This window comes from Patagioenas fasciata, chromosome 4, assembly GCF_037038585.1.
Source record: "Patagioenas fasciata isolate bPatFas1 chromosome 4, bPatFas1.hap1, whole genome shotgun sequence".
In the NCBI taxonomy this organism is placed as follows: domain Eukaryota; kingdom Metazoa; phylum Chordata; class Aves; order Columbiformes; family Columbidae; genus Patagioenas; species Patagioenas fasciata.
This window is the reverse complement of record NC_092523.1, coordinates 773,620-798,969: the sequence shown is the minus strand read 5'-3', so window position 1 is coordinate 798,969 and position 25,350 is coordinate 773,620. Positions and strand designations below refer to the sequence as shown.

Here is a 25,350-nt window from a genome sequence, read left to right as displayed (position 1 = left end):
GGCTCTGGCTGCTGCGGCACTCACCAGCGGGCAGGGGGAGGTCTCGGCTCGGGAGCCGCACCGGGAGCCGCACGGGGAGCCGCACAGGGAGCCCTCACCTCGGGAGCCACTCGGGGAGCCGCGGCCCCAGGGGACGAGCACCCCAGGCAAACGCACCGTGACCTGGTCCAGGTCACCACAGCGTGTTCCTCAGCATCAGTGCCCTGTTCCAGCTCCGGGGCTCATTCTGTCACCGCAGCAGCTCCTGTTTTACCGCCGCGCAGCCACAGGCCAAAACCGCTTGGGAGAAAACCCGTGGTGCGGCATTGCCTGGTGCTGGTCAGAAAGCCGCTCTCTCGGGCAATAACGGGTCACCCCGTGGCGCTGGGATCACAACACACCCGGTTACCGACACAAACGGGCAGTTCTAAGCGCTTTGTGGTCGGACAGCGCGGTTGTGCTGCCCACGGCCCGGCACGCACCATGCAGGAGCCGGCCCCGCGGCGCCCGACCGGGAACACGCTCGTTAATCGGTAATTAGAGGGAGAGAAGGCCGAGCTGCGGCTGTGCTGGCGCGGGGCGTGCGGGCGATGGGTGTAAAACCTGCACAGATGGAGCGACGCTGGGCGCAGCCCGCGGGCATCGCGGCCACGGGGAAACGCGAGCGGGGTTGATGGAGCTGAGCTCAGAGCCTCCCCCGCACACAAACTCCGTCCCCGCTCCCACGCCACCGCCTCTGCTGCATTCCCCAGTCACCCCCCGGCCCCGGGCAGGCGAGGGCACATGCAATGAGCAACATGCAACGGTGCGATGGGGCACGGCAGCCACGGGGACGATGGACTGGGATGAACCGGGCCTGTCATGCGGCCAGAGACGCCAACACACAGAGCAAGTGACAGAAAAGCAGCACCTTTTTAGGTTTCACTCCACGCTGCATGAGGAGGGAATAAAAGGGAACAAGGTTAGAGCTCACGTCGTGGCGACCGCGGTGACGAGCAGCGATCTGCCTCCCGTTCAAACCGCACAAGTGTACGCGGCGCCTGGCACAGAACACGCAAAGAAGCCACTGGGCTGCAAAGATACGTGTTAGCAGAAAGGAAAATGCGTTCAGGTGAGTTTAAACCAGTGCTAAAGGCTTAAAGAGGAAAGCGGAGGACAGGGCTTGTTCCAGCCCTGGGATCCGGTCCTTGTGCGGTGCCACTGACCCGGTCTGCACAGCCCTTCCTTCCCAAAGGAAGATCAGGTCACCTCACGGCAGCACCAGCGGCAGCGTCCCCCGGCGTGCTCGGCGACGGGCACCCGGGACGGGGGAGCAGGGTCCTGAACCCCGCTCAGCCCCCGGCCCTGTGAGGGAAGCGGCTCTGAACCCCCTGCCCCGGCCGCTACCCTGCCGAGGATCTTTCGTGGCAGCTCGTGCAGCCGTGCTGGGAAGAAACTGCGTGTCACCCAGAGCCTGCTGGAAATCCCCGCTTCCTGCTGCCCGGGGCTCGTGTACCTGCGGGAAAGCAGCTTCTCCCTGTTGAGAATTCCCGTGACGGCCACCAGGGTCTGGCCGGGCAGCAGTTGGCGTTTCGGTGTCGGGATGTCCCAGGACACAGGTGAACCCCGAACAGACCCAGCGGCACCTCCGCACCTTCTGGCGGAGCCGTTACCATTCTGCACCCAGGGGACTGCCCAGACACACGGGGCACCCTCAGCTGCTCGGGCACCTCGGGGACGCAGACAGAGAGCGACCGGTCCTGCCACCAACCCAGCGCTGGGACGGGGAACAGGAGTGAGCGACACGGCAGCAGAGGGGAGCCCCCGTTCCTGCGGGATTTGCACCCGAACGCGCAGGCTCTGGGACAGCGTGGTGCCCGCGGCTCGGCCGGCTCCGGCCACAGAGCTCAGGGTCCACAGCCAATATGGAGCTCAAAGAACCATGTTGGGTGGAAAAGCCCCTCAGGATCATGGAGTCCAAACCCCTGTCCCTGCCCCATGTCCTGAGAACCTCCTGTCCGTCTGTCCAGCCCTCCAGGGCTGGTGACTCCAGCACTGCCCTGGGCAGCCTGTTCCAATGCCCCACAGCCCTTTGGGGAAGAAATTGTTCCCACATCCAACCTCAGCCTCCCCTGGGCAACTTGAGGCCGTTTCCTCTGCTCCTGGCGCTTGTTCCTGGGGAGCAGAGCCCGACCCCCCTGGCTCCAAGCTCCTTTCAGGCAGTTCAGAGATCAGAAGGTCTCCCCTCAGCTCCTGTTCTCCAGCTGAACCCCCAGGTCCCTCAGCTGCTCCATCACACTTGTGCTGCAGATCACGAGCTCTGGGGTGATTCCCCAGTTTCACCTTCAGCAGCAGCGTTAAGTCCCCACTCAGGACGGCAAACACCCACAACAGTGCCCGGCAGAGGCTGTACCCTCAGGAACTGGCAGCTCTTCATTAGGAAAACTGTGACAATGGTCACAATGTAGTGAAACCAACACACGTGGATCTGGCAAAAAAGAATCGAGAGGACCATAACCAGCTGGGGGACAGGAGACACTGTGCCTGGGGACAGGACAGGACGGGACAGGACAGGACAGACCGTGTCTGGGGCAGAACAGGACACACTGTCCCCGGGGCCAGGTGCTGTCCCCGCTGCCGGCCGCTCTCTGCTCAGCCCGGGCTGCACACGGGGGCTCCCACCAGCCTGGACTGCCCACAGCAACTCACCCCGCGCTCCCCAGGCTCCCGCTGCTGGGACCACGAACCATTTATTGCAGCACCTTCAGCAGAAAACCCCCATGCTTGAGACCCGGACGAGAGGCGGCGCTGAGCACCCGCCCCGGCGCCGGGGCTGTCACACCTCGGCACTGTTGTCTGCCGTCACCGCAGCCCCGCGGGCAGCAGTGGCCTTTGTACCCTCGGCAGCGAGGGCCGTGATGCCGGGTGGCAGCCGGGCCCTGTGGTGGCCGATGGGACGTCCCCAAGGACAGCGGGACCCTTCGGGGTGTCAGCGCTGCCCCGACCCCCGTGTCCCACGGCCCCGCCAGCGGCACAGCCCACACAGCCCGGCTCGGGCTGCACCCCGGCCAGCGGCTCAGAGCCCCCGCGGCACCGAGTCCCCGTGTTCCCGGGGGCCGCGTGACCCAGCTCACGGGGCAAAGCCCCACTCGCCCATCGCTAACACAGGGCGGACAACGAACCGCGTGTGCCCCGCGCTCCCGTCACCCAGGCAGGACGGGGATTGCGGGCTGGGGCGCCTCCCGCACCGACAAACCAAAGCCCGCCCAGGGCACGTCCAGCGCCCGGCCGGGGCGGCACGGGCTCCCTCTGCCGAACGCTTCGCTGCCAGCACCAAATCCTCACCCTCTTACGCAGACAGCAGGTACCATCAGCTATTTATCTGGGCTTTCTTCACCCTTCCGAGTGCAAGCCTGCCGGTTCACCTCCTCGCCTGTGACCTTCTCAAAACGTGAGCAGCATAAAGGATTTAAAGAACAATTCCTAGTCTAGAACCCTGATTTTGTGAACGTTAAGATTTTTTCCACTTTGTAATTATTATATTTGTCTTTTAGTACCGATGTTCTACAGGAACTCTCAAATCTTCCCTCCCAGGGCTCGCGACCGCGCGCTGCAGCCTGTACTGGGGGGGCACCGTGCTCTCCGTTCTCACCACTCAGCTCCACCGCACGCTAATTCCAGCGAATCGTTAAAGCAGGAGGCAAGATGCTTGTACCACAGGCAGGCAGCAGGGGACAGAAAAGATGCCGCCAGTGCCAGAGGTCCCACCACGGAGAAGGACCAGACGCCGCTGGGAAGTCACATCCCACACACACAAACAGGTAACTGCCCTAAAATCCTCCAGATGCCTTTGCTGAGGGTTCTGCCCCCGCTCTGGTGTCAGCGGGACACGGCACAACCCGCGGGTCCCTCACCGTGGCCACTGCCGGCAGGACCCACACATTCCCCCACCTGACACGAGCCGGCTTTCCCCAGATGGGCCCGTCCCAAAGCAGCCAGAGCAGACCCAGCGCCACCACCGAGCCCTCGCCACCCGTACACATGCACACCCACCCGTGTGCGTTAACGCCTGTACCCACGGACTGCGCTTGCCTGGGGTCAGGATACCTGCAGACAGGCACCTGCTGCAGGTTTTCGTTCCACAGGGAACAGCCCCACGGCCAGTACAACAGGAACCCGTCTGTGCCCCGAGCGGCGCGGGGTCCTGGGCAGAGCCCTCGGGAGCACACGGTCCCGTGAGCCCCACGCGGCTCGGTCAGTGTCCCCAGGACACGCTGCGCTGCAGGACATGGGGCCGGGGAGCCCGCAGGACGTGGGGCCAGGGAGCCCGCAGGACGTGCGCCTGCAATGCTCATTGAGCTGAGATAACACCCGCAATACAGGAAACCGGGCTGGGTTTAATTCCTCAGTAACTTACTGATTTCTGGTCATTAGCTGGAAATTGCTTTTTAATGGCCTCGTTTCCCGTGGTTTTCGGAAGAAATGTGCTTTACCACGGTATTTTTATGACAGAGCACTGAGCTGAAAAGGGAGAACTAAGAGACAGGCTGCCAAAACTCTGCCTCTCTGTGTGTTTTGTGTGTGCGTCACCTTGTGTGGGGATGGCAAACGGAGCTTTCAGAGAGGTGACGCAGGCTACTGACACGCACGGGCCACCGACACGCACGGGCCACCGACACGCACGGGGAACGTGTCCGCAGCGGCACAGCCCGCGCTCGGCACTCACCAGCTTGCTGGCTTTGGCGGCGTCCACGGCATCTGCAAAGAGAACAGAAGCACAACGTGAGTTTGGCTGAAGGAGGCCCCGGTGCAACCATTTCCACGTGTTCTCAGGGACGGGGTGCAAACAGAGCAGCATCAACCAGGCAAGGGTGGCACAGGGGGCAGGGCCTGCAGGAACAGGGACTCCCCGTGGGACCCGCTGGCACGGTTTGGGGAACCGGCACTCAGACACGCTCAGAACCAGCTCAGGCTGCGCTGCTGTGCTGGGGTTAAACCCCACAGTTCAGAGCCCCCGAGCCTCCGCCAGCACTGCCCATGGGACCCCAGCAGCCGGCGGTGTGTCCGGCCAGCAGGGTGCACGGCCACAGCTCACCAGCTGCACACAGCCAAACCAAGGGTTCCCATCCCGGCCCCGGCGCGGTCGGGAGTGTGAACCTGCACGAGGCAGAGGCACAGAGAAAGAAGAAATTGTTCCCCAGACCCAACCTCAACCTCCCCTGGCGCAACCCGGGGCCGTTTGCTCTGCTCCTGGTGCCTGTTCCTGGGAGCAGAGCCCGATTCCCCTGGCTCCAAGCTCCCCTACGGAAGCCAAGAGCTAAACTGTGAAATGGATACTGGGCCACCATGATGTTCTTTCAAAATTGAGTCTCCTCCGGAAAACACGATTAAGAACTCAGCAACACGTAATGAGTTTGTGCTGAGAGACAGCAGTCTCAGGGCAAGCGCTGGCTGGGGTTCAGCGGGACCCGCGCTGCTCCGGGACACACAGGGCGCCGCGGCAGGGCCGGCCGTACCTCGCTTGGGGACCTTCAGGGCGGCCGACTCTGGTGTTTCTGGGGACGTTGTGTCAGCGCCATCTTCAAAGACTTGGATCTGGAAAAGGTGTAACAACTATAATTACAAAAATAAAACACAAAACACACACACATGCAAAAAAACCTCCAGCACCAAAAATCAAACAAAAAACCCCCACGAAGAGACACGCAGAGCAAGCACAGCCGGACGTGCTGGGAAAGCAGGGCTGTTCCTGGGCACTGATACTGAGCTCAGTGGTCCGGGCTCAGCTCCCCGAGCGCCCTCCTGCAAAGAGCCAAGTGTTCTCCATTCACAGGAGGAACAGCGAATGTCCACACAGGGAATAAAGAATGTTCACATGAGGAATAATGAGTATTCACAGAGGGAGTAAATCATATTTGCATAAAGCACAAAGCAAGTCGAACCCGGACGTGCCAGCCAGAGCTCCTCTACCAGCTCCGCTCACAGCTGGGTCGAGAACCCCGCTCTGACCCAGTTTGGGTTCCTGGCGCTTGACAGAAGGCTCAGTTTTTATTTTGTGTGTGTTGCCTTACCAAGAGTCATTTAAATCCCGTTCTGTTCCTAAGGAAAGTGCTGCTCCTGCTGCACAGCGACTCAAGAGCAAGAGTCATTTAAACCCCGTTCTGTTCCTAAGGAAAGCGCTGCTCCTGCTGCACAGCGACTCAAGAGCAAGAGTCATTTAAACCCCGTTCTGTTCCTAAGGAAAGCGCTGCTCCTGCTGCACAGCGACCGCGACTTGGGAGGAGACAGAGCCAGGAGCTGTGGGGGCTGAGCCCCAGAGTTGCCGGGCTCCCGGGCCCCCCAAAACACAGGCCCACGGCTCTGAGCCCTGTTAACACACCTACGGGTTGAAGGTTTAGGGTTTTCTCCTCAGTATCTTTTCTTTCATGCATTTTTGCTTGATAAACACAGAAAAGTCTAGAAAGGATGAGGTCCCTCCAGAACCGAAGATCAGCGCTGCTGACGGGTCCTGCCCCCGCAGCCTGAGCTCCGTCACGATCAGGAACCATCCCCAACCTGTCAGGCACAGCTTCTGTTCTGGGAAGATGCCCAAATTCCAGGAGCGTATTGTTAATTTAAGAGAAGCAAGGACACTGAGCACAACCGTGCCCCAGAAACCCCAACAGGTGCCCCAGTGCTGCGAACACCCAAACCTGCTGGGTCGTGGGAGACGGGACCCAGGGCATCACAGAATCACCAAATCCCAGGTTCAGGGACTGCAGGGATCGCCTGGTCCAACCTTTCATGGCACAAGCCCGGTCTAGACAAGCCGGCCCAGCCCTGCCCAGCTGGATCCTAAGGGTGCCCAGTGCCGGGAGCCCAGCCCTGCCCTGGGGAGATTCCACGACCGGCTGTTCCCATCGGGAACAATTTCCCTGTCTCCCATCGAATCTCCCCAGGAGCCACCGGCCAGGACTGTGACACGGCCAGAGCCAGGACACATCAGTGTCCCTGGGGCCACCACCATGGAGCCAGAGACCCTCCCACTCCCCACTAGAGGATGTGTCTGCTGTCTGTGATTCTCTCTGCTGTCTGTGATTCTCTCTGCTGTCCGTGATTCTGTCTGTCTGCATTTGGGCTGTTGTGCTCGGTCGCAGGTTGGAAGACGGACAGTCCCGGACACGTCGCTGTCCCCGGAGCGCAGGAGGTGTATTTCACCTGTCCCCCTGGTGCCAAGGGCCGTTTCCCCGCGTGTCCCGGCCCGGGGAGTGTACCTGGGACTGCCGCACGAAGATGCCATGGTTCTCCTCGCAGGTGAAGTACTTCCTGCCCTGCACGGTCCCGTCGTTCTTGCCCTTGGCTTCATCCAGGATGACGCCGACCCACTTGCCCGTGGCGAACAGGGTGGCCCCCACGTAGGCCACGGTGCCGCGGTGGCCCTTGCCGATGACCTCCACCCTGGAGCCCACCTTGAGGGGCTTGCTGCCGCCCTCCGCGCTCATCCTGGGGCCGCTGCTGGGCACCTGCGGACACAGGGACACACGGGTCACAGGCGGCCGGACGGACACGCAGACAGACCTGCTCTTCCAGGGGTCAGCAAAGGGAAGCCCGCCTGCCGAACCGGGACGGTGAACCAAGGAAAACCCCACAAACCGCAGCTCTTCAGCAATACCAGACACATCAGACACAGCCAATTTGTAAGCTTTTCATAAGCTTGGGGAGAAGAAACCAGCCCACAAGTGTGAAGGGGCAGCTGCCAGCACAGCCACGTTTACCGAACCTGTACCCGCTCCATCCCTTCTCCATCACACCGGGGTCTGCCAGCTGCTCCCCAGCCCCTGGCTCATGTGCCCTGGCACAGAGCGGCGCTCCCTGACCCCTTCGTTCCCCTCCTGCTCACAGCCGGGCTTTGATCTGAGCCGGGGACCCAGCCCCCGGGTCCTGGCGGCGCTGGTGCAGGAGACACCGACGCTCAGTTCGTGGGGCTGTCGCGGCATCACCACCGTGAACACCGATCCATGTGTCAGCGCCATCCCCGGCCCGCAGGCCGGCCAGCCCTGAGAACCCGTGTTTGGGTGCGGTTACCCGTTTCTGGAGCATTTATTAGCAGGGGAGGCGGGGTGGAGGAACTCCGTGAAGAGCCTCAGTGCTGCCTGAACCGCGGTGAAGTTTGTTGGGATCTCCCCCGCACAGCACCTCCCCTGGCACCAGCCCCAGTGCAACAGATGGGGTTCACGCCACACTGCCGTACACCTACATTAACGGTGTGTTTTAGCTGATCCGAAGCAGCGCTGCGGTGACAGCCCCTCCGCAAAAGCCGTGCCGGCAGCGGGACCCCCGTGCCCACGGCCGGCGCCACGGAGCACGTTTGGCATTCACGTCATCCCGCTGGCCAGGAGTTCTGCTCATTGTGTAGAAAACATTTTGCTTTGCTGAGCGCTGGGCTCAGAGGGAAGAAAGTGCTCTGTGTGGAGCACAGTGCCCTGTCACCGCCGGGACGGGGCCCGAGAGAGGGGACACCGAGTCACGGCCGCAGCCAGAGGCCGAGCAGGGCTGGGGGCTTCAACAGCCCCAGGAAACCCGGGCAACGAAACAAGGATGCTCTGAAAGCTGCTGCAGAACCCGGGTCCCCTCGCACTCACAGCTCCGGGTGCGGCACGGACCCCCCTCGGGAACACGCTGGTCGAGGATGCTCTGAAAGCTGCTGCAGAACCCGGGTCCCCTCGCGCCCACGGCTCCGGGTGTGGCACGGACCCCCCTCGGGAACACGCTGGTTCCCCACGCCGAACCGAACGCCGCTCGCCTGAGCACCGCTGGCACGAGTCAGAAGCACAAGATCTTTTAAGGAAAAATAAAATCACCATTTCCTAACAAACAAACAAAACCAAACCTCGCATCTAAAACTCCTGCTGCACACTCCAGTACATGTGGGCTGAGCACTGGATCCCTTCAGCCTGCGGGAACGGCACCAATAGTCTGCAAAGTGCCTGCACTGTGAAACCAGCGCGTCCCACGCCTGCAGGGAATGAGCGCGGAGCTCTGAGACAACGAGAGGCCTCAAGCAAAGCAAGATTCACCAGTTAAATACAACAGTTCCTGCTCGGGGATTTTAAAAACAGTCGCTTCCCTTTCCACCCGTCCTGGTTGGTGTTTGCCGGTTCACAGCCCTGGGGCTGCGGCAGTTGCAGGGCCGGGGACACCAGCGTGGGACGGTCCTGGGGACATCAGCGTGAGCCGCAGGGAGCCGGAGCCGCCGCGGGGAGCAGGAGCTGCCGCAGGGAGCCGGAGCTGCCGCAGGGAGCCGGAGCCGCCGCAGGGAGCCGGAGCCGCCGCAGGGAGCCGGAGGCAGCTCGCTGCTGTTCCGTGCAAAGGCCTCTCCAGAGACCCCCGAGCTGCAGAGCCCACCAGTGCGCGACCTCGGGACGTTCCCGCCGTGTTCCAGTGGTGGTTCCAGTGGCGGCTCCTGCGCCGCGGCTCCTCCCGTGCCCCAGAGCAGCGAGCAGAGCTTGAGCAGAAGGAAAGAGCTTTTCCCAGCGTTAACCCACCTGAGATCACAGCGGGTTACCCAGCCAGAGCAGCAGAACGGAACCGAGAGCATGAGCCATGAGCGAGCGGCTGGCGAGACGCCGGCACCGGCACACGCTGCGTCCAGCAAACCACACGAGGTTCCGGCCCCGGCCGGGAGCAGACACCCGTTGGGATCCCTCCCCAGCGCACAGAGGGGTGGACCAAGGCAATCCCCATCCGCACAGCAAAACAGCACTGTGCACACCGCGCAAAGCTGCTGAGCAGGCTGGATAAATTGCCAGCTCGGGTGGCGTTCCCTCCCAAAGAGCTGTTCTGAGGGAGTGGCAGCGTTTCCAGCAGCAAACAAGACGGGGGTCTGTCTGTCTGTCTCCTCTGCACACCCACTTGCATGGGAAAAGCATTTCAAGGTTACTTTTCCATGGTAAAACACCTGAAAATCCCCTTGGAGCCACAACGCCCCTGTTTCCTCCGATGCACCACAGATCTGCCCTGTCCTGGTTTTGGGTGTCCGTCTGTCCATCCGTCCCGGGGTGATGGTGCCGCATCCCGGTGCAGGCGGCTCAGCTCCGCAGCAGAGACGGGAGCGGTAACCAAACGGCTTTCGGTCCGTGCCGGCAGGACAGGACAGGACATCCCTGCTGCAGCACCGGCGCCAGGCACGGCCACCCCGCCAGGAACATTGAGAGGCTTTAAATTACCCAGGTACTGACCCTGAACACCGAACACCCAGGCACAGAGACCACCGTCCCATCACCACGTCCCAGCGCCGAACCACCGCGCCAGTCAAAACCAACAGTCAAACCAGCACCAGGGTGGACCCGGGAACAATTCCTTCCCCAAAGGGCTGTGGGGCATTGGAACAGGCTGCCCAGGGCAGTGCTGGAGTCACCATCCCTGGAGGGCTGGACAGACGGACAGGAGGTTCTCACGACAGGGTTAGTACCAGGGCTGGGGGAACACTGGACTCCATGATATTTAAAGTCTTCTCCACCCAAACCGATCCTGTGGTGTCACCGCAGCGCTCCCCCTTCCCACCCGAGGTACCGGAGCTGAGCAACGTCACAGCACACACGGCACCGCACCGACAGCCGCGGCACCGCACCGACAGCCGCGGCACCGCCAAAAGCTCCGGCCTGGCCTGCCTGGTGACTGCGCTCAGCCTGCTGAACACGGGTGGGCCTCAGGCTCTGCTTGTTGGATGTTATAATTAACACAGCAGCCAATTAATAACACACGAGTATGCATCACCACCAGAAAGTAATGAAACACGGCGGTAACGACCTTCTCACGTGTCTACGGTCTCACTAGTGCCGAATGACAGAAGTTAATGCAACTACATCTGGCAAAAGGAGGTAGAGTTTTCAGTCCCAAATATAAAATTATTATAATTTTGTAAATCTACCAAATAAGGTTTCATTTCAAAAACCAGACAGGAAGTTTGCTGACTGCACAGCATCCCTGCTGAGCACCCTTCCTTCCAGACCTTGTACCACCAAAGGGCGCTGAGAACACTTTCCAGGTGCACTTCGCTCCCAGGCCTGGCCCGAGTGCCCTGAGCAGCGTCCTGTGCCCCCGGCTGCCCGGGCACCAGCGCGGCCAGAGCTCCTGCACCAGACGCCGGCATGGTGACCCAACAGTCACCCAGACGCCGGCACGGCGACCCGGCCGTCACCAGACGGCTGCTACCCATACAGAAGTCACGCCGAACAAAACGGCAACAACCAGACTGATCAAAAAGGGCAATTCAGGTGCTGCACGTGTGCTCGGAGCAGGGATCTGCCCACCTGTGACTGCCCGGGCACACCGGACAGAAACAGAAAACCATACCCTTGCTAAGAACAGAGATAAGAAGGTCGGGGCACCCAGGGGTTTGGGAAAAGAGCTCCAGGTGTGAAACAGGTGCCCGGGGAGGAGGGAATGCCCGCTGGGCACGGCCCCGGCCCCCGCCCCCACCTCCACCGCAGCTCCGCAGCCTTTCTGCCCCGCTCCCCACCCGGAGGACGGCGCTCCCTTGGGGCGGAGGACGGCGCTCCCTTGGTGCGGAGGACGGCGCTCCCTTGGGGCGGAGGATGGCGCTCCCTTGGTGCGGAGGACGGCGCTCCCTTGGGGCGGCGAGGAAACACCTGCCGGTCGCTCGTGGCCACACCAATAGCCAGAGCTGCCGCGCGAGCCCAGGTCCAACCAGCCCCGCTAAACCCGAGACCGGCATTCCCATCGCAGCTCAAAACAACATAATGCTGCAATTCTGGATTTTAAAAGGAGCGAAACAGTCCAAGCTGGAAATGCTGCACTCACATTTACTATCCTAGGGGGATGAGCACAGGCTGGGAGCCGCTGGCCATCCCTGGGAGCCGCTGGCCATCCCCAGCAGACGTGCCAGGCAGAGCCAGGTCCGTGGTGGCACAGGGTGCCCAGTGCCACCTGCGGTCACTGTCCCTTCCCAGCTGCGGAGGAAGGAGGTGTGGGTGGGACACAGAGCCAACTTGGGGATGGTCACCCCTGGGGACAGCAGAGCCCAGCACAGCAGCCGGTGACAGCACCCGGAGCCCACTCGAGCCTCAGCTCCCCGCCGAGCTCAGCCCATGTCCCTCGCACACGGCAGCTCCCCGTCCTCGCTGCCACCGCGACAGCTCCGGGGTGGCTGAGCTGCCAAGTGACACTAAAGGAGGAACCGGTGTCCTGTGGGCACGGGGCAGCGCTCCTGCCCCCTCTCTCAAACCCACACCGCGGGTACCGGCAGCCGCCGATGGAAAATGGTGCAACTGAAGTACTTGTGCCCTGGGCCTGATTTGGGTCACTCCGTGTCCCACCCGAGCACGATGGTTTCAGGGTTCACTCCATTACAGTGGATAACCCAAGGAATATTTCTTGCACTCCTTCCAGCAGCCGCTCACATCCCCGCGGTGCACTCGGCCTCCTCCCCGTGCAGATGTGACTAAGGGAACCTCAAACTGCCACTCAAGGCGCACATCAAAGCTCTCAGCGGAACCCTGAAGGCAGCAGCCACCTCTGAAGAGCTCCCGTGGATTCACGACCACAGGGCAAAACGCCCTGAGCCTCCAATCAAACATGACCCAAGGTGGCTGAAATAAGTCTGAAATAACTCTAGTTTCTGTTAAGTCCGGTCGGCACGGGACAGCGCGGGGCGCTGCCAAACCGCCCTGCCGGGAGCGGCGCGAGCCGGGATGCCGGGTGGGCCATCGGGGGTGGCATGGGGGGGGCACAGGGGGTGGCGGCACAGGGAAGCGGGGGACACGGGGGGTGCTGTCCCTCCCCACTCAGATCTGCTGCGCTCAGACGTGCGGCCGAGCTGGGGTGAAGCCCTCACCCTGGTGCTGGACACATCCTGGCCAAGGCTGGGGAGCAGGGAGGCGAAGGCGGATGGTTGCGGTGCTCCTGAGCACGATGACACCGGCCACGGCGCCAGCGTACGAGCACGTGTCCCCAGAGCCGGCTCCGGACGCTGCCGGCCCCGCCGGGCTGCCGCAGCCGCGGTCCCGCCGCACCAACCGTGGGAGCACAGCGCGGCCCAGCCCGCGCGCCCGGGAGCCGCGGCCGCCGTCTGCCCGGCCGGAACGCAACACGGTGTCAGGACAGAACCGCCACCACCCCCACTGAACACACCAGCCTTTGGCAAACCCCCTGCCGTGGGGTGGGGGTCATCGCGCACCCACAGACCCCGTGCCCCAGCCCCTGAGCCCCCGCACCCACATCCCCGCACGGACACACGACACATGCTCCGACCCACACCCGTGGGAGAAGCCACTTCAAGCCGCTTCCAGCCGCCCCGAGCCGTGGGCTGAGCAGCAGCGGCTCTGGAGACTGCACTGCAAATCGCTTTGGCCAGGGACCCCGTCACCCCACGTGCCCACCGCCACGGGCACCCGGGCTGGGACAGGGGCAGCCGCAGGTCCTGCTGCCCACGGGGCTTTGGGACATGGGGAGCGGCCGCAGGTCCAGTTCCTCATGGGGGTTTGGGGCAGGGGGAGCGGCCGCAGGTCCCCTTCCTCACGGGGGTTTGGGACATGGGGAGCGGCCGCAGGTCCAGTTCCTCACGGGGGTTTGGGGCAGGGGAGCAGCCGCAGGTCCCATTCCTCACGGGGGTTTGGGGCAGGGGGAGCGGCCGCAGGTCCAGTTCCTCATGGGGGTTTGGGGCAGGGGGAGCGGTCACAGGTCCAGTTCCTCATGGGGGTTTGGGGCAGGGGGAGTGGCCGCAGGTCCAGTTCCTCATGGGGGTTTGGGGCAGGGGGAGCGGTCGCAGGTCCAGTTCCTCATGGGGGTTTGGGGCAGGGGGAGCGGTCACAGGTCCAGTTCCTCATGGGGGTTTGGGGCAGGGGGAGCGGTCACAGGTCCAGTTCCTCACAGGGGTTTGGGGCAGGGGGAGCGGCCGCAGGTCCAGTTCCTCACGGAGGTTTGGGGCAGGGGGAGCGGCCGCAGGTCCAGTTCCTCACGGGGGTTTGGGGCAGGGGGAGCGGTCACAGGTCCAGTTCCTCATGGGGGTTTGGGGCAGGGGGAGTGGCCGCAGGTCCAGTTCCTCATGGGGGTTTGGGGCAGGGGGAGTGGCCGCAGGTCCAGTTCCTCACAGGGGTTTGGGGCAGGGGGAGCGGTCGCAGGTCCAGTTCCTCATGGGGGTTTGGGGCAGGGGGAGTGGCCGCAGGTCCAGTTCCTCATGGGGGTTTGGGGCAGGGGGAGTGGCCGCAGGTCCAGTTCCTCACAGGGGTTTGGGGCAGGGGGAGCGGTCGCAGGTCCAGTTCCTCATGGGGGTTTGGGGCAGGGGGAGCGGTCACAGGTCCAGTTCCTCACAGGGGTTTGGGGCAGGGGGAGCGGCCGCAGGTCCAGTTCCTCACGGGGGTTTGGGGCAGGGGGAGCGGCCGCAGGTCCAGTTCCTCATGGGGGTTTGGGGCAGGGGGAGCGGTCGCAGGTCCAGTTCCTCACGGGAGTTCGGGGCAGGGGGAGCAGCCACAGGTCCCATTCCTCACGGGGGTTTGGGGGCAGGCGGAGCAGCCACAGGTCCCGCTCCCCGCGGGGGTTTGGGCACGAGGGGGCGGAGGGAAGGGGTCTGTGCTCCCCCAGAGTTCCGAAGCGCTCTGCCAAGTTGGCAAACACGGGTAACGGAGATGCCAAAACCGCGCTGCCCGGTCCCGAGCCGGCGGGTGCCTGGGACACAATGTCACCGCGCTGGCGGCGCCGAACAAAACGACAAAGCCGGCGCGAGGCGAGGCCCGGCTGGGCCAGTGCGCTGCCCGCCGCGCCGCCGGGGTCAACTGCAATACGGTAAAACCTGGAAGCGATTGCCAGGCACTCGGAAGCTCAGAATCGCACCGTGCAACCTGCAAAATAAGCACAGAGCACGGAAAAAACAGCATGCAGAGAAGAAAACAACCCTGAATCTTTGTGTTGAAAAGCCCTGGGAAGGTTCTGTCATCACCGGCGGCTCTGCTGACGCCTCGCTGCTTTATCAGCGATAATTCACAGCAAAAGCAGACTAACTTAAATCAAAAGGACACGGCTGCTAATATAATTCAGACTATTCATCCACCCACCGTACATCACGACAGATATTGATAGTGATGAAGAGATCGAATTCCAGACCCACGGAAGTGCAGGGAACACGAGCCAGATTTCAGTATAAAATCGCTGTTTCCTTCATTGCGACAGCCCCAGCCGCAGCACAATGTCACCCCCCGCACGGCGGAGTTCGCGCCGAGCGCCCTCCCCGACTCACCCGGCCGGCCGGGTGCCTCTTGCCCTGGGCCATGCTGCCGCTGCCGCTGCCGCCGCGCCTGCAGAGACGAGCGCTGCAGGGAACGCTCGGTCCCGGCAGCAGGGTTCGGTGGGGCTCTCTCAGGTCTCAGCCGACATCCCCATCGCTGAGTCCCCGCGCGGCTCCGCGGCCACACGCAGCGGGAAAAGCCCTTCTCTGGCAGCGGATTCTCTCCTACAGGGCGGCAGGAAATCCAGCCCAGCTGATGGAGCCGACTCTGCGCTAGTGCCGCTCCAGACTTGTCACCGCTGCCAGCGCTGGGTCCTAACGCTGCCGCTCCTGCCGCAGGAGCCGCCGCCGCGGCCTGGCCGCCGGCACAGCCACAGCACAGCCACAGCCTGGCCACAGCCTGGCCACCGGCACAGCCACAGCACAGCCACAGCCTGGCCACCGGCACAGCCACAGCACAGCCACAGCCTGGCCACCGGCACAGCCACAGCACAGCCACAGCCTGGCCACCGGCACAGCCACAGCACAGCCACAGCCTGGCCACCGGCACAGCCACAGCACAGCCACAGCCTGGCCACCGGCACAGTCACAGCATAGCCACGGCCTGGCCACCGGCACAGCCACAGCACAGCCACGGCCTGGCCACCGGCACGGCCACAGCACAGCCACCAGCACGGCCGCCAGCACGGCCACAGCACGGCCACAGCACGGCCACAGCACGGCCGCCAGCACGGCCGCCAGCACGGCCACAGCACGGCCACAGCACGGCCACAGCACGGCCTGGCCACCGGCACAGCCACCACTGCCAACCCGCACCGGGGCGGGCAAAGGCTCCTCCCGCACATCCAGCGGGTGCTGGGCGGGGACACCCCGATCTCCCCCTGCCCGGAGCCCACCAGGACGCCCAAAGGCAGCAGCACAGCCCACCCGGGCTCCCCGTGCCCCCTGCTGCCCCCAACCCCCCCACCCCATCCCTGCAGAGCCAACCTGGGGACACCCCCGCTCTGTCACGGGGTCTGTCCCGGTGCCCGCGCATGGCACGGGGACCAAACGGTTAATCGTGGGGCATCGTTAAAATCAATAATTGTTTTGTGCCTGGTTGATGTGAATAGACGTCTAATTAAAGTCACCAGCCCCTCTTCTCAGAGACTTCTGCGGCGCTAATTGCTGCCTGCAGAACGGCAACCGGGCACACTGAGGGGCCCTGGCCGGGCACCGTGCCCAGCACCACGTGTGCTGGCTGCTGCCAGACACCAAAACACCCGTGGGACACCAGAACACCCGCGGGACACCGGCACGGCACACCCATCAGATACCGGCACAGCACACCCATCAGATACCGGCACAGCACACCCATCAGATACCGGCACAGCCGGCTCTGAAATGGGGGCTGAACCGTGAATTTTAGTGTCTGTTTGCATCCCATTTCAGCCCCTGATCGCAGTGACCGCAGCTGAGTGATGAACCACCTGGAGGGAAAAACCAGCACCACCAGGGAGCTTTTAACGGTGACGAGGAACCTGCTCGGGAAGCTCTTGATAAGTCAACGCGGGGCCTCCGTTTTTCAGCATTAATGAGCACACCCTCTGCTCCCTCATCTCCTGGGTGGCTGCAGGTGACTGCCCAGCGAGCCACGAAAGGCCAGGAGAGCGAAGCTGTGTCAGCTGGAGGCTGTTAGGAACGTTAGGAACTGGAACTCGGAAAAGCCCGAAACCCCAGCGCCGCACGCTTGGAAAGACGAGGACAGAACGTCTCAGAGGAGCAGGTGGCCTTCGAGGCCACAGCAATCGCGCTGAAGGGAACCACCTTTCAGACACACACCCAGGACGAACAACAAGAACTTCCCCAGAAACGCGTGGTTCTCCAGCCTGGAGCAGCCAGGAGCCAACCCGAGCACCGCAGAGCTGCCAGGGGGAGCCGGCGCCAGCCCCCGCCTCGGGAGCCCCCAGCCCGCACTGGACGGGAACAGAGCCTTGGCAGACACAGCTGGATCCCTCACGAGAGCAAAGGCTGCGCCGTCCCCGGCCGAGGTCGCTGCGGGCAGCAGAGCTGTCCCGTGTCACTCCGGACAGCCAGACCTGACCACGGCTTCCCGACGCTCCCGTGGGGACGCAGGTGTACGCGCTGGAGGCATTTCTGCCCATCCGTGTCCCTGGTAATAGGGTGATCACGCTCATCAAGTAATGGGCCGATGTTGTTTCTAGTCTGCCTTTTGCCATTAACATTTTTGAAAGCCTTTCCACCGTTCTCCCCAGCGCTGGCGGGGTCAGCTCGCACCCAGCTCCGGCCGCACCAACCTCCTCCCGGCAGCGGCTCCGAGCACCCATCTGGGACAGATGTCCCTGCCCACGGCAGAGCTCCCACAGTCCCTCCGCCCAAACCGGCTGGGATTCCGTGATACAAAGGTTCCTGTGACCGGGTACCAGACAGACCGGAGAAATCTGGAATCTCAACACCAAAGTCTTTTCTCTTTTCCTGTGGGAGCTCTGGCCCCCGGGGCAGAGCCAGTGGAAGTGTGGGGCTGGGGACACCCGTGGGCTGGGGACACCAGCGGGGTCGGGGGACACCCGTGGGGACGAGGCGGCACCGTCCTGCGCACACCGCCGCACAGCGAGGGGCTCGCACTGGAGGGAGAGCCTGGGACCACGAGCGGGGAAAGGAAGTTAAATCAACGCTTCATGCAAGCACAGAGAAAATGGGGAGACTGCTGCAGAGGTTCAGAGGGACGCTGGAAAGAGCAGGAGGGTGGCGGCGCTGCAGCCCCTGGGGACGGTGCCAGGGGACACCGGCCCCTCTGCAGGGATGGGGACCCACGGCCGTTCTCCCCTCGCTGGCAGCAGCACACACCGGCGAGCGCAGGCCGGCCCTCCCGCCAGCACGGCCAGGGCCTCCGTCCATCCTTAACTGAATGACAAACGCCGCTCAGCTGAGCTCTCCCTCCTGCCCAGCCCTGGAGGGCTCCGCACTAACCCGGGCACCAGGAATTCCTGGCACACAAACGCAGTCTCCCCGATGCCCAAGGCAGGTGGGACACGGTGCCACCAGCACAGGTGACCAGACCCACAGCAAACCGCCCGCTCCCCCCGCGAACACCGCGGTGACGGAAACCAAACCCGGGCAGCAAAGCCACACCAAGGAGGATGCCACGGAGACACCTGCAGCGAGAGCACGCACCAGACTGCTAACATCCAGCGAGGGACTGGTTACAACTTCAATGGGAATCTAAAAAGTTATGCACGACTTGAGAACACTTTACATTTCCAACAAGTCTGCGATTAACCCTGGGGAGACACGAAGTCCCCGCCAACGTCCAGCCCCTGCAGCCCCCGCAAACGCTGCCCGCACAGGGGACCGAGCCTCTGCTGCAGGTCACTTACAGGCAAACCCAAATACCGGGGCACATTCAAGCCATACACATACACCCGTACGGATGAACAGAAAAGCAAAGGCCTCCGCACGTGAGCCAGCGGCCAACGCGGCTGAACACCAAACCCGCTGCTCTGCCACCAGGGATGTGACAGCGACACCCTCGAGGAGATCCCATCCCATCCCATCCCATCACACCCCATCCCACTCCATCCCGCCCCACCCCATCCCTCCCGTGACAGTCCCCAGCACCATTCACCATTTTCTGGTTGTTTCTCATTACCACACGGACTCTGGGTGACACTTAGAACTTGCCGGAGAGCCAAGAAGCGGCGGCTGGGCAGTACTTTAACTGCCCTGCACGGGATGTGTGAAGGTTTCTGGGATTAAAGCCCTTCGAGACGGTCTCAGGGAAGCCTTGGCTACGCCGGCTGCTGCGGACCCGGGACCACACGCTCCAGAGCCAGGAGGACACTTCACACCTTCCCCAGACCCACTCATGGGCATTTCTGGATGAGCTGCTGCTTCAGCCACACAGAACAACCGAGATGAACAAGCATGCCTGGCCGGGCAGAGCCGGTCACAGCGGCCCCTCTGCACAGCAACACAGCCCGTTTCTGATGGTGTTACAGCCTGCAAGTACACTTACTGCTTGAACACCCCTTCGTCAACCCACGTTAGCAAACCACACGAGGCGATTTGGTACGGCTGACATTATTAACTGGGCCGTACGACCGGTCCCGGCCCCAGCCCCACCGTGGCCCCTGGGTACAGACCAAGCACCGGCAAGAGCCCGCGGAGCGTCCCGGCTGGAACCGGAGGCCCAGTGCTGAGAGCTGGGCTAAGGATGGGCCCCACGCCGAGGGGCCGGGCACCCACGGCCCGTTCTGTCTGAGCAACAGAGCAGGGACCTCGAAACCCTCCAGAGAACTCCCCACCATCGAGGAGGAACAAAATTCCATCTTATGCTATTTGTGTATATATAAAATATACATACACACACATCTCCCCAGGAAATTGTTACAGCAAAGCTGCTTTTTGATTTATAAGCAGCTTAGTTTGCCAGAGAAGAAATTCTAAAAATGGCACTCCAGGGTTGGGTCTCTACGGCCTCAGTGTAAATCCAGAGCGGGTTTGCCAAGCTCAAGGCTTCTGTAACTAAACTCGCAGCTCTGCGTTCCCCTGGTGACCCGAGACCCAGTCCAGGCTCCTCTCTGCACCCTCCTGAGCGCAGATGGGGTGAGGGGCGCTCCCCAGCTCCTCCTGCCCCGCAGTCACCGTGGTTCAGCTCCTCTCTGCACCCTCCTGAGCGCAGATGGGGTGAGGGGCGCTCCCCAGCTCCTCCTGCCCCGCAGTCACCATGGTTCAGCTCCTCTCTGCACCCTCCTGAGCGCAGATGGAGTGAGGGGCGCTCCCCAGCTCCTCCTGCCCTGCAGTCACCATGGTTCGGCTCCTCTCTTCACCCTCCTGAGCGCAGATGGGGTGAGGGGCGCTCCCCAGCTCCTCCTGCCCCGCAGTCACCATGGTTCGGCTCCTCTCTTCACCCTCCTGAGCGCAGATGGAGTGAGGGGCGCTCCCCAGCTCCTCCTGCCCCGCGCTCACTGTGGTTTGGCACACGGGGCTGGTACGCAGGGGCAACACCAGCCCGGTGGGTGCAGGACCAACCTCCGCCCGGCTCCTGTCCCAGCGCTGCTGCAGGAGCGCGGCTCATTTCTGCCTCCCAACAGCCACCTGCGCGAGGCCAGCAACACAGAAACACCTGCTGAGCTGTTCAAAACCTTAACGGAGCTTCTCCTCCGCAATGCCACCCAGCGCCGACCGACAGACGCCGTGCTGTGACCGCGAGGCTGCCGCCCACCGCTCTGCCCGCGTGTCCGTGTCCCCCGTGTCCTGTTTCACACGCAGACCCCGGTGCTCCTGCAGCACAGAGCGTCACTCGTCCTGTCCCCTGTGGGTCCGGCATGGATGGGTCTCAGCCGCAGCTCCAGCTGCCACAGCGAGGTGTTTGCCACCCAAAACCATCGAACCACTGCATCGTGCTTGGAAAAGACCTTTAAGATCATTGAGTCCAACCGTTGAGCACGTGGCACTTCTAAACAAACACGAGGAAGAAATTCTTTATACTGAGGGTGGTGAGAGCCTGGCCCAGGTTCCCAGAGAGGTGGTGGATGAAGCATCCCTGGAGACATCCCAGGCCAGGCTGGACGGGGCTCTGAGCAACCTGAGCTGGTGAAGATGTCCCTGCCATGGCAGGGGGAACTGGGGGCTGGGAAGGTCCCTTCAGCCCAAACCACCTGTGACTCCAAACTAACGCGGTTTTGCGTTTGACCCAGACCTGCCTGGCAGGCACAGGCGGCACAAACACCCCAGCGCCGTCCCTTGTGCCGGGGACCCGCCGGCAGCGCTGCCAGCGCCTGCGCACCGGGACGTTTGCTGGCCCCTTCGCCTCTTTAAAACAAGTTCTTGGAACCAGGCGCCCAGCGCAACACAACCCAGCGCCAGCCCGGCCGGAGGAGGGGACACGGCCGTCACGCAGCCCAGCGCCGCTCACCACGGGGCACCCGCCCCCGGCTCAGCCCAAACACACCCGAGGCACCAGGACCCACCGCGGCACCAGAGCCTGCGCCATGCATGGCCGCACCGCGCACAGCTGCATCGCGCAGGGCTGCACAACCACACTGCAGACAGCCGCACCGCGCAGGGCTGCACAACCACACCGCAGACAGCCGCACCGCGCAGGGCTGTACAATCACACCGCAGACAGCCGCACTGTGCACAGCCCCACCGCACAGGGCTGCACAATCACACCGCAGACAGCCGCACTGTGCACAGCCGCACCGCGCAGGGCTGCACCACACACAGCCGCATCACGCACAGCTGCACAGCCGCACCGCAGACAGCCGCACCGCACAGGGCTGCACAGCCGCACCGCAGACAGCCGCACTGTGCACAGCCGCACAACGCACAGCTGCACCACACAGAGCTGCACAGCCGCACCAGTGCCACCGCAGCCGCGCCGCAGGGACCACGCACCGTTTGGCATTTCTCACACCGCAAACGTAACAATCGGAGCGAGCCTCCCGGGATGGCAATCGATGCAGCGGCAGCGCTGCTGGGGGACGGTAACCACGGCAACGGACTGAGCAGCCCAGGATGCCGCGGAGCAGCCCCGGCCGGCGCAGGAGGAGGTCAGTCCGGTCCAGCTCACCCCCATCCGAACGCGCATCCATTGTCCCCCTCCTGCCGCCACCCCTGTGCCCATGTCATTCAGCCTTCCCCGGGTTTAATCACCGCGGGAAACGCCGAGTTCGTTATCTGCCTGCACTGCTTCACTGCTCAAGGACTCGGAGCAACCAAAACTGTTTGTTCTGTGGGAGACACTGAACAACTCCTGGAAAAGCACCTGGTGCATTTCAGCATTTACACAACGACCTTTGCTTTCTTTTCTGAGCAATTGGCATCCTTAACAAACTTCCCCATCGCCACAGAATTCCTGGCCAGCAGGTCCCCTTCCCTGCCAGCAGCGACGGGGCAGCGCCAGGGGCAGTGACAGGGGCAGCGCCAGGGGCAGGGACAGGGGCAGCGCCAGGGGCAGTGACAGGGGCAGCGCCAGGGGCAGGGACAGGGGCAGCGCCAGGGGCAGCGCTGGGGGCAGGGACAGGGGCAGTGACAGGGGCAGCGCCGGGGGCAGTGACAGGGGCAGCGCCAGGGGCAGCGCCAGGGGCAGTCCCTGCGGGCTCCAGCGGCGCTGGGGGTCGTTCCATAGCCCAGGAAAACAAACCCGCAAAATAGAACAGAACCACAGAACCATTTTGGTTGGAAAAGCCCCTCAAGCCCATTGAGCCCAGCCATAACCCAGCTCTGTCCCTGCCCCATGTCCTGAGAACCTCCTGTCCGTCTGTCCAGCCCTCCAGGGATGGTGACTCCAGCACTGCCCTGGGCAGCCTGTTCCAATGCCCCACAGCCCTTTGGGGAGGAAATTGCTCCCCAGATCCAAGCTCAGCCTCCCCGGTGTGAGGATCCGGCCCTTCCCGGCTGTGCCGCCAGGCGGGTGCAGCTGCAGAGCGGCCGCAGCCCCAGCAGGTTCATGGTCCATTCCCCACTGTTTGTATTCTTCGGGAATTTTTCAAACCAAGTAGACAGACCTGCAAACTCACACAATCATGGAATGGTTTGGGTTGCAGGGCCCTCCCCAGCCCCCCAGATCCCCCCTGCCACGACAGGGACATCTTCACCAGCTCAGGTTGCTCAGAGCCCGTCCAGCCTGGCCCGGGATGTCTCATGGATGGTTCATCCACCACCTCTCTGGGCAGTGGGTGAAGAACTCCTGCAATTCAGCTTCTGCGAGTCCTGCCTGGGATCTGGGGCTTTGTGGGGCACTGGTCCAACACAACCCCAGAGGAGAGCCCTGCTCTGAGCTCCCAAAGCCTCTCCGGCATTAAAAATGAACAAGTATTGCCCATTGCTCCTCCTCCAGCACTTTGAGGGAACACAGAACTGCCTCATGTTTCATTTAGCAAGACCCCCCAAGCACCCATGGGGCAGATCAGTCCCTGTCTCGGCTCCGTGTTTGGGAAATGAGGGATAAAGAAAAGGAGAAATTGGTCCAAGGTCACATGGTAAGACCTTGGAGAGATCTTGAAACACCCGAACATAACAGCCCCAGCCTGCTGACAGCACAGCCCTCCCCGTCCTGCACCGCCGAGCACGCACAGACCGGGAGGTTTTGTGCCTAAAAGGGAAAACAAAAAGCTCTGTGCCCATCTCTGCAGCGCCGCAGGGTCTGAGTCCACGCACGGGGAGCCTGTGCTTGATGTGCGTTGCAGGAGCTCAGCCCGTCCGTGAGACCAGCCCTGGTTCACTGGCACCGAGAGGCTCCGCTTTCCTTTATCCGGAGCTGAGAACCCACGGGGACTCTGGTCTGGCAGAGCCGTGAGCGCCGCCGGAGGGGAGAGACCTGGTGGTTTGGTTGCCACAGGACAGCAACGGGGAATCCCCGCTCCACCCCACCCAAAACCCAGCCCCCGCGGCAAAGGGCACAATCGCTGCAACACCTGGGTTCGCTGCAACAGCCCCATTAACAGCCGGGGGCACGGGACGCCGGGTCTCAGCGCGAGGGACGCCTGGCACACCGTTCAAATGTGGGGCTCGTGTCCCCTGCAGCGCAGGGGAAAATTAACTCCTCCAAATGCAAAAGCGAACGCGTCGATCAGGAAAACCGAAGATGCTGGCTGAAGGCAGCAACGCACGGCGGACACACAGCTTTCAGCACCCCTGCGACAGCGGGGACAGCAACTGGGGCTCTGGCTTGGTCCTGATCCGGCCGGTCCGTTATTCAAAGCGTTGACCACCGAGGGTGCCGGTTTGACCTTGCGCACCCAGCTCTTTGCCAGAAGAGCCGCGCCGCACCTCCACCACTCTGCGCTAATGGACATACTGCCCATAACAGTCCTGCTAAACCGCCCTGGTGCACACATGCAAATGAGCCCAGTCATTAATTATCCAAATGCTGAGTCGCTTCTGTCCCTCCTCTAAATCCTAATTTTTCCAACCCAAAAATACCCTTCAGCTTGTGCAAATTACACTCCTTCTTAAACGTTATTTCTTAAGTTTTCATTTCTAATAATGCTTTGGCTCCACCTTTAATGCAGAACTGGAATTCGAATGGATGGGGAAGACGGGGGTCACCCACTGGTCACCCGCGGGAACGTCCGGCTCCCAGGACAGAAGTCACCGGAGGGAACAGCTCCGAGCGGCCGGCGGGGCTGGGAACGGGCTCTGCTTGCGGGGGCTCTGCCGCGGGCACAGAGAAGGAGCCAACACCTCCAGCTCCGCAGCCCCCGGAGCTGCGGTGCAGGCTCCTCATCCCAAACGGCTGCGCTGAGCCCCCACGCGGAAGCCAGCACCGTGCCCTGATGAGCCGAAGGTTTCCAGCACCACGCTCAGGAAAAAGGTGAATGACACGGGAAACAAACGCCAAGGCCCGCAGCTACAACCGGCAGCTGACTGAAGTGAAAAATTACACTTTTTATTCCCCAAAACCAAGTTTAAAGTGGCTACAGACGCCTCTGCTGCGCCCACCCGGACCCGCCTGCCCTCGCGTCCGCTGCTGGCGACACCCGCGCAAGCAGAACCCGCATTTCTGCGGGGCCGTTACCGGCCGAGCCTCCTCCCCAACGACCCCCGAGCCGGCAGCGCCACCGGGGCTGCGGGGGCTTGTGCCCCAGCAAACACCCGCCGGCCGCCCCCACTGCAGCGCCGGGGAACAAAGCGCCGTGCGCAGCCCCGCGGGGGCACGGGGACAACGGGGACCGGCGGGCTCCAGGGTGGGGACCCACACCCCCCGTCGGGGGCGGGAACGGGGAGCACCGGGGCTCCCACGGGGCCTGAGAGCCCCCGGGTCGGGGTCCCCAGCACTGCCCCCGCACCCCTCGCGGTGCCGGTGTCTCCCAGCACGGTCCCCGCCCCGCACACCCACGGGGGCGGGGCAGAGCTGCCCCCCCGCCCCATCACGGCTCCCCCCACAGGCCCGCACAGGCCTCCGCACACTCCCACGCAGAAGAGGACGCTCCGCAGCCCCGCACCGACACGACGCCTTCCCTCCCCGCCAAACAAACGCACCGTGGGCGGGGAATCCCCTCCCGACCCCCAGGGCCGCTCCCCCGCCCGGTACCTGCGGCCCGGCCGCTCCCCAGCGCCGCTCACCGGCTCCCGCTCTCGGAACCAGCGGCCTCCCCCTGCCCGCGAGGCCCCCGCTAGGCCCCTCCGGGCTGCCCGCCGCGCCGCCGCACCACCCGTCTGGGCCG

The 25,350-nt window shown here is 63.1% G+C and overlaps 1 protein-coding gene across 12 annotated transcripts in view; it reads right to left on the bottom strand.

The window, feature by feature from the left end:
* Window positions 1–25,350, bottom strand: part of DCTN1 (dynactin subunit 1) — a 66,541-nt gene extending 41,191 nt beyond the window's left edge. For 3 of the 12 annotated variants that reach the window (XM_071808387.1, XM_071808389.1, XM_071808390.1), the window contains exons 1-5: window positions 25,218–25,350; window positions 7,212–7,460; window positions 5,475–5,553; window positions 4,685–4,716; window positions 890–910 (exon numbers count right to left, since the gene is read on the bottom strand). In XM_071808387.1, the coding sequence (XP_071664488.1) occupies window positions 890–910; window positions 4,685–4,716; window positions 5,475–5,553; window positions 7,212–7,439 (360 nt within the window). In that variant the 5' untranslated portion in view covers window positions 7,440–7,460; window positions 25,218–25,350. Of the gene's footprint in view, window positions 1–889; window positions 911–4,684; window positions 4,717–5,474; window positions 5,554–7,211; window positions 7,461–15,190; window positions 15,408–25,217 lie in introns of those variants that run through there. The other 9 variants (XM_071808391.1, XM_071808393.1, XM_071808392.1 and 6 more) reach the window with 6 other exon arrangements.